Below are 8,922 nucleotides of genomic sequence, written 5' to 3' on the forward strand. Positions count from 1 at the left end.
CTCTCCTTTGAAGGTGCACAAAAATACTTTGCGTAGCCGCCATTAAATGACTTTCGAATGGAATCTTAGGGGTATATTTGTAATAACAGTTTCCTTGATCTTAGAAATACCTTTTTTAATAATAAGTGAGATACCTAAAGGCGGAAAATTACTTAGTTATCATTCATTTTATATTCTTTTTCACCAAAAAAAAAAAATTTCATTTTATATTCTTTTAATAAAAACAAATTTAAGCCAACGGATTAGTATGATGGTTAGCAACATAAATGCTCAGTTAAGAACCAGAATAGCCCACCCTTGTTAGAAATGGCACCTCTTTTCATTTAATATAATTGGCCGAACTACTATTACCGAAAAAACAAATTAGCTTAGTTAGTTTGCCAATGCAAAGTTGCTCCATCATTAAAACCCACACCTCCTAGTGAAGAGATTACGAGTTTGATTCTCGCCGAAGCTTCTCCCCTGAGGATGTACTCAAGGTGTACGCAAGCTGACCCGGATAAACCTCAACTCTAAAAGAAGAAGAAAATTAACTTAGCTACTTATTTTAAGTATGTTTCTTTTGACGAAACATTATTATGGTAATGTTAAACACTGGCATGAACACTATTGGATTAATGTCAAACAAATTCCAGTCATCTCATTAGCTTTTGTACTCGATACTAATGGAGGGTTTTTTTCTTCCTTTTTTTTTTTTAATCTTGATAATAAAAGGGATTTAGATTGTAAAAAAAAAAAAAATCCCCTCTATTCCCCTTCCCCTCCCCGAACGGTTGTTTTTAGAGTTGGCCAATTCCGAACTAAAACCAAAGAATTTTGTATTTAGCTCTCTGGAAATGAGTTAGCCTAATGGCGAGTCTAGATCATGTCTTCTTTAGGGAAGAGGTATGTGTTTTACTTATGCTTTTTCACCACGTATTAAGGTTGGGATGTGTCACATATAAAATCCTATGGGGTCACATCTTTATTTCATTTTATAAGTATTTTGAGGTGGATCCCACGCTTATCATGTGATGAAGAAGTGGGAGTAGAACATCGAGGAAGATCCAATTTCCTTCCCTCGCACCTCTCCATTATATATTACTAAAAAAATTCTATTAAATTTTGATAAAATAAATTAAAAGCGAGGCTTTCAATAAATCACGTATAAATTCCTTTTAGTGTATAATGAAAAAGTGTGAGAAGAACACAAATCAACGGTTAAATCATTTGCATTCATTGAATGTGATATGTTTAAAAACGGATCTTTGATCGGTCTCTTTCTGCGGAGGCCCCAAAAGAAATTGGGAATTGAGTGTCGGGTCAAGGTCAGTATAAATCCCGAGGTCGAGATCATGGGGACCTTGCTTGCGCAGGACATGTTCACCGAAATCGTCTGTCGTCGGATCGAGATTTCGGTCTCGACCAGATCCCAATCCAACAGTCTGCTAGTCATGCGCATTTTGCATTTGAAGCCAAATGCCAGATCATGGAGCAGAAACGGACGGCCACCATGTGGATATAATAATTTAATTGAAAAACGATAAGATTTCTGGCTAGAAATTTGAATGGATGGAATAGAAAAATGAAGATCCGAAGGAAAAGCAGCAATTAATATGCCCATACTCCCGCAGCAAAAGCAGTTCTCTAGCTCATACTTCCTGTCGGTAGCGCCTCTGCTTTGCTTCTCTCAGTTTCTTAACTAATATTTCTTCTCTTCCAGAGCTCAGAGACAATCGCTTCTTGACAAATCTCTACTTCGGAGTCTGTTAGCTGTTCGAGCATCAAAGGTAAAAAAAATAAATAAATTTACATTTCTCAAGAACATTCTCTATCTCGAAATCCCTCTTCTTTTTGTGTGTGGCTTCTCTGAAGAAAATCCAATTTATGAGTTCTGCTTCTCCACCTTTCGTTGACTCAAAAAGGTAACCCTGCAACTGGAGTGGACCTTTCTCCGTCACTATTCTTCTTCTGGTATAAATTTGTCTGCTCATTCCTAATCATTCTCTCCTAATTGTTTCCGGTGAACTGCATTTTGGAGTTTTTTTCATTTGTAGCGTTTATTGAAGTAATATGTTGATTTTGCTTCGGTTAATTTCTTTTCGGTTTTTGTTTGAATTGCCATTTATCGCTTAAATCTGTTATTAGAGCTCAATAGACTTCTTGCTCGCATTTGGAAAAAAATTCACTAATTGAAGTAAAAGCTAATGATGAATCCTTCTTGGTGTGTCTTGAATTTTTCATTTATTTGTTAGACTTAATTGTGCTATTGCTTGCTTTTCTTTCAGTTTTTCAGAGTTCGTCCCTAAGTTCTTTCGGAGAAGTACAGAAAGAAAAATGCATGGATCTCTGCTATCTCTACTCTGTCTTGTTGTCATGGCCCTGCCCATGAATTCCTGGTATGCTACCGCCGACATGGTAACGTGTGCCGGATTGGTACCCATGAGATACCGGAAGAACAAGATCTCAATAACTGATTTCGGAGGTGTAGGTGATGGCCATACAGTAAACACAGTAGCGTTTCGGGCAGCAATATATCGTATAGAACATCTCGGGAGGAGAGGTGGTACACTTCTCTACATCCCTCCTGGCGTCTATCTCACAGGCAGCTTTAACCTTACCAGTCACATGACTCTGTACTTGGCTAAGGGTGCTGTAATAAGGGCTAGTCAGGTAACCCCCTTCTCTGAAATTCAAAGAACTTTATTCAAAGAACAGGCTATCACTCTTGTTTGATGGGGAATTGCAGTCTTGTTTTTGATTGATAGAAAATTGCAGACTTAATTTGTGTAGCTTCAGTAGAGCTTATCCTTTATTTGCCTGTGGACAACTTTCTTTTTCTAGTATTTTATATGGTTATTTGACCTCCACAAGAAGGCCAAAAACATAAAGCTTATAAAGCCTTTTTGACCTGCATGTGACTTATGGAATAAATTCTGGGTTTTGGATTTGTTTGATACTGATATCTTGGCCACAGAGCCTGCCCAACGCGGGAGCAGCAAATTGATTTGCAATCTTTTTGGTCTGCATGTGGCTGATGGAATAACTTCTGGGTTTTGGATTGGTTCATCATAGTATACTGGCCACTGGTTTGCCATCCATTGGTTTAATTTATCTGCATTGTTGCTTATTTTATATATCTATGTGTGGACAAATGTAGTATTCTATAATGTTATGGCCAGCCTTGGGGTAACTTTATTCTCATGATCCTTGGCCCAGCATGTGACTATTGTTATTTTGAATTGGTGCCTTGGATTAGAATATTACAGTACCAATTTAGACATGGTGTTGCCATCAGTATTTTCATTTACTTAAAAAAATTGATTTCTTGTATCATATTTAATAGCAATTGATTTAAAGCTTCTTTTTTCTACTAAGTTTGTGCACTCTAGCCTATTACTTCTTTGGGTTAAACATATTTATTTAACTTCTTTTGGGGGTGGGGGTTGGGGTGAGTAGCACCACTTCAATTAAAATTTCGAAGACTTTGTTGTGAGGACCCTTTTTTCATTTGGTAATGCTTTTTGAACATAGAAGCGACACACACTTTTTGTTTGTCAAAACCATTGTTGCATGTTAGTGTTGCAGTCAAGTTTGAAATGTCTCTGTTTCTCTCTTGCTTGCAGTGTTTCTGCTAGCTTGAAATCTTCTGCAGGTGTGTTGAATACCTTGGTGGCCAGGGATGTTGCCAGAAGGGCTTTGAATCTGTCTGTTGTGTCATAGAACGTTGGATGAATCTTGGATGCACTCTAGAATTAAAATAATGTGAATAGATTTGTTTCTTTTTAACTAATGTGAATAGTTACTACTTCTAAATTCATTGTCTGTTCAACCGAAAGCATAAAGAATTAATCTTTGGAATATAAGTCCAATATAAGTATATAATTATCTTTTATTAATCTGGTTGGTGGGAACTTTGAAAGTCATTTCATATTTTATCATAAGATTTACCAACACTAACTGTAAGTTCAATTCCAGTTCGGTACAATACTGACTGGCTGATCTGGAATTATTTAGAATTTCTCATTATGCTTTTGTTGCTTTTACTTGAATTTTGTTGTCAATTTTATGAATATTGTTATAGGTTTTAGACTTTTACTGATCTGTTCTTACTGAGATGTATGCACCGATCAGAATTGAATCTTCAACATGTTTACGATATTTGATTTCTATTATGGTGTGTGGAGTTAGTGTTATGCCCTTTTCTTAGTGTCACTAGGATTAACTTATATTTTTGAGCTAACATCAGATCAATATCAGATTTACGGAAAGTTTCTTTGAGTTATATCTGATTGTCTGATTTTGTTCTATCAGTAATCTCCCTAGTCCTGGATTTTCGATTGACAAGAGATCTTGTTATTGAAACTGTCTCAAGTCTTCAATACAGTTGTATGCTACTAATTTGCTTTGTGTTATGATGCAGAACACATGGAACTGGCCTTTAATTGCTCCCTTACCATCTTATGGAAGAGGCAGAGAACTACCTGGTGCGAGGTATATGAGTTTTATCCATGCGGATGGAGTTCGTGATGTGGTAATCACAGGTGATTTCTGACCTTGATGACTTCCTAGTGATTTTTTTGGGCTTAATGTATCTGGTTATGGGACTCAGTTGTCACAGCTCTGCCATATAATGGCTCCATATCATAATGATCAAGTTAAACAGCGCCTGAAGACTGACTCAGTATAATTCAAATTTAGGCCAATATTTCTCATTGTAGCTGCAAATTGATTCTGCATTGTGCAGACAGGCATATCCTGTACTGTTCTTCCCATCCATTTATGGATGTATAAAACCACTCATTTTATTAATATCTCAATGCATCTCTAGAGTGACTCTCTCGCCATCTGAGTTCCATGAAAGAACACAGAAATATGTTGGTTGTCCCCTCACCCCTCATCCACGTGCCCAATAGCATTTGTCTTCTACTCTCATAGGGTTTTTTGACAGGTGAAAATGGTACTATTGATGGTCAAGGTGATGTTTGGTGGAATATGTGGAGGCACCAAACTCTTCGTTTCACAAGACCAAATCTTATTGAGTTCATGCATTCGAGACGCATTATCATTTCCAATGTGATCTTCCAAAACTCTCCCTTCTGGAACATTCACCCTGTTTATTGCAGGTAATGTTATGGACATCTTTTTTCCCACCTTATTTATGTATTTTTATAAGTTTATGATTGGTGAAAAGTGAAAACTATTGCTTTTGAAAATAATTATCTGAAAAACTTGAAGAAATAATGCTATGATAAATCAGTGACACATAAATTTATCTCCATTATCTCTTCCTTTGCAGCAATGTTGTTGTTCGGTATGTCACTATATTGGCTCCACATGATTCTCCCAATACGGATGGAATTGATCCAGGTGAATATACTTAACTGTGCAAGGAAGGTACCTAGTATATAACTTTATACAAAATGTTCTATCTAAAGATGCACATCCATCTATGATGAGGTGAGCCACATTTTTCATTTAATGACATGAGACTGGTACAGAAACTTCTGCATAGTTGATGGATGTGTTCTACATTGTGCAAGTAAAATGAATCAAAAGTTGACTGGGTGGGTCATCAATTGTGCTATGTAGAAGCACAATGTGGCAATTCCTACAATGGATATTTCAAGAAAGGTCTGGATTGTCCATGTTCTATATTTCAGCCTCTTCACTTTTTTTTTGTGAACCTAATTCTATCATTTACCATCTCATATAATGGTATATAACTACCCATGTATGTTTATGTACCCTATCTGGTAGTCCATGCATGGTATTGGGAGTCCCAAAACATCTAATCTTTCTTTTGCCATTTAGCAAATTTCTTAGCTGTAGTAAAGAAATAAGAAAAGACAACTTCAGAGCATCAAAGTTTTATGTTACCGCATGCATGTTAATAACGTCAGCATCTCTTCTGCAGATTCAAGCTCCAATGTTTGTATAGAGGACTCCTACATTTCTACAGGAGATGATATGGTGGCCGTGAAGAGTGGGTGGGATGAGTATGGTATTACTTATGGACGACCTAGCTCTGGCATCACCATCCGGCGGATCACAGGCTCATCCCCATTTGCTGGAATCGCAATAGGAAGTGAAACCTCTGGGAGCGTGGAGAATGTCTTGGCTGAGCACATAAATCTCTACAACATGGGGATTGGAATCCATGTGAAGACAAACATTGGTAGGGGAGGGGTAATAAGAAACATTACAGTGTCAAATGTGTACATGGAAAATGCAAGGATGGGGATCAAGATCTCAGGTGATGTTGGGGATCACCCAGATGACAAATACAATCCAAATGCTCTCCCAGTGGTCACTGGTGTCAGAATCAACCAAGTGTGGGGTGTGAAGGTTCAGCAGCCGGGGTTAATACATGGCATCAAGAACTCACCTTTTAGAGGGATATGTCTCTCAAACATCAGTCTCAATGGTGTGGCTGGGTTAAGAACTACCCCGTGGAAGTGCTCTGATGCAAGTGGGGGTGCTGAACGGGTGAGTCCCTTGCCTTGCTCAGAACTGATCAGCACACATGGCAGTGGTTCTTGTTCAATCCCCTATTGAGGTTTATCTGAACTCATCATGGCAGTGGTTCTTGTTCAATCCCCTATTGAGGTTTACCTGAACTCATCATTTATCCTACTGTTGAATGTGGGTGTATTACATTTCTTAGAAAATTCTTCTCAGTAATTATTTTGCGCCTATTCATCCATCATTGTTTTCCAATGTCGGATTTTATTTTAGAGAATAAAGTAAATCATTGAAGTCATTACTTGGCTGATTAGGGTTTTTGTTTTCCTCTTGCTGTTTGACTTTAGATGGCTCTCCCTAATGATTGAGGATTATTTATTGAAGGGGTGCTAAAGCTAATGATATGATAGTGATCGGCTGCCTGCCTCTGATATAAATAAATAAATAAATACGGATATTTCTACATAGTAAACAGTCATAACAAAACCATACATACATCAGTCATCAGAATTACAAAATCACGAATATATACAGTACACGCGTACACACTCCCGAAGGAGGTAGCATAAAAAACAAAAAGGTAATACAAACATGGATAAGAGAAAATCTCTCACAGATAATATGAGATTCCATGGGCTTCTTCTGGTTTGCTATCTATCACTGTAAGAAGCAGCTTTCTATACTGATTCTGTTATTATGTATACGACACGAAGAGAGAGAGAGAGAGAGACAGCGCCCAGGAAGAGGAATTTAGGTCTATGGCTTCAAATCGTCAGATCAGTCAAAAACTTACGGAAGTTCTTGAAGAGCATGAAACTGCCCCCTTCCCTCTCTTGTTCGTTCTCTTCCTCCTCGTGGTGGCGGTGGTGGTGGTGGCGGTGACGGTGCGGCCTCATCTCGCCTCCGTCCTCTCTATCGGGCTCTTCCTCCTCGTGGTCGTGGTGGTGGTGGTGCGGCCTCATCTCGCCCCCCTCCTTCCTATCGCGCTCTTCCTCCTCGTGGTGGTAATGGTGGTGGTGCGGCCTCATGTGGCCCTCCTCTCTATCGTGCTCTTCCTCGTCGTGGTGGTGGTGATGTGGCCTCATATCGCCCCCCTCCTCTCTGGCTTCCTTGACCTCATATTCGTTTTCTTCCTCGCGGTGGTGGTGGTGTGGCCTCATCTCGTTTTCTTCACGGAATCCATTGTTATCCTCAACAGGCCTGCGAGGAATCATTGGGCGTCGGGGGAAACGAGGCATGTCGAACTTGGAGGAGTCGCTCCTGATCATGTCGTTCTCTTCCTCGTGGTTGTGGTGGTGGTGGTGGTGCGGCCTCATCTCCTCTTCCTCACGCACTCCGTTCTTATCTTCGAGAGGCTTGCTAAGAATCATGTCGTTGCCGTAAGAGATCTGTCGCTCATGGTTGACACGCGGGGCCATCTCTCTGTCCATGCCGCCAAAGGGAATCCCGTGATGGAGGTGGTGGCGGCAGCGGATCGGGAAGCGGAAGTGGAAGGGTTGGTGGTGCTTGAGGGGCATGTGGTTGTGGATCTGACGGAAACTACCGTCGTCGCTGAGCGTGTAAGGTCTCAAGGTCCTGATGCCATCGCTATTATCAGATTCAGGGAGATCCTTGGACTCAGATGCGACGATCCTATCGTTGGGGACTTCTTCATAGTAAGATTCAATTGCGTCGGACGGGAGGACGATGGTTGACTTGGAATCATCGGTATCAGGCAAAGGCAACGATGGCAAATCGTTCGAAGGCTTCCACTCTGTGGCTAGATTCTCAGGTTTCTGAACCTGAACAGGAATCCTAGCCTGGGATTGAGACGCAGAGAGAACGAAGAAGAAGAGGACGATAGAGTAAACTACGGCGACTCTGCTAGCCATATTGTTCATTTCAATGGAGAAAAAGAATGGTTTTTGGTTTTTGGATTGAATCTCTCTGGGGTTTTATAGATGGAAATGGTTCTATTGCCAATTTGCCATTACCGTATACGTGGACTATTCAACGTTTCAATTTTCAACCAACACGTCATGGGAAACCGAAAATGAAAGAGAAAACTATAATATTACTGGCGTATTGCGTCTCTGACATGAGAACCTGACACGAGATCACCAACTGCCAAGTGTCAAGTCTATTATTGGCTAATAATACCGCGGATGCCGCCATTATCGACGAATCCACTACCGACGTGCGTGAGGGGGTAAACCGCAAAATTCGCAAAGGGGGTGTTAGTGTTACTGCCTTACTGGTATATTTAATTTGCTCATATTAATATTTTATTTTGATTTTGTAACATAAAGCCTAAAGGGGTGTTACTGGTATTTTCTTTTCTTTGTAAAAGGTTTAATTCATAAATTGAATAAGTCGGGGGGGGGGGGGGGGCAAACATTAATTTTAAGGGAACGCAAGGGTGGCCCTAAAAGTTTCCCTTGTTTTAAACTACGAGTTTTGTTTGAGCTTTCCTTTCACAAAAGTTGACTTTGACTTTTA

General features: G+C 39.7%; 1 protein-coding gene across 2 annotated transcripts; it reads left to right on the top strand.

Moving 5' to 3' along the window:
* The first annotated feature begins 1,565 nt into the window (after positions 1-1,565).
* On the top strand, positions 1,566-6,740 carry LOC149014148 (Pectin lyase-like superfamily protein). 2 transcript variants are annotated; one of them, XM_089158466.1, is made up of 6 exons: positions 1,566-1,769; positions 2,268-2,652; positions 4,403-4,523; positions 4,931-5,105; positions 5,279-5,349; positions 5,897-6,740. In XM_089158466.1, exons 2-6 carry the CDS (start codon positions 2,317-2,319, stop codon positions 6,535-6,537), a joined length of 1,344 nt encoding a protein of 447 aa, XP_089014592.1. In that variant the 5' UTR covers positions 1,566-1,769; positions 2,268-2,316; the 3' UTR covers positions 6,538-6,740. The 2 variants fall into 2 exon arrangements, with proteins under 2 accessions (XP_089014592.1, XP_089014591.1); XM_089158465.1 differs by lacking the exon at positions 1,566-1,769 and adding an exon at positions 1,788-1,904.
* The last annotated feature ends 2,182 nt before the right edge of the window (positions 6,741-8,922 follow it).

Source organism: Hakea prostrata, chromosome 6 (genome assembly GCF_041222555.1).
Source record: "Hakea prostrata isolate BN-2017 chromosome 6, UWA_Hpros_2, whole genome shotgun sequence".
Lineage (NCBI taxonomy): Eukaryota > Viridiplantae > Streptophyta > Magnoliopsida > Proteales > Proteaceae > Hakea > Hakea prostrata.

Excerpts from the sequence above, each read along its gene's own strand:
- LOC149014148 (XM_089158465.1), top strand. The coding sequence starts at position 1,867 with ATGAGTTCTGCTTCTCCACCTTTCGTTGACTCAAAAAG. Across the intron at positions 2,653-4,402 it reads CTGTAATAAGGGCTAGTCAG|AACACATGGAACTGGCCTTT; the intron begins GTAACCCCCTTC and ends GTTATGATGCAG. Across the intron at positions 5,106-5,278 it reads ATTCACCCTGTTTATTGCAG|CAATGTTGTTGTTCGGTATG; the intron begins GTAATGTTATGG and ends CTTCCTTTGCAG.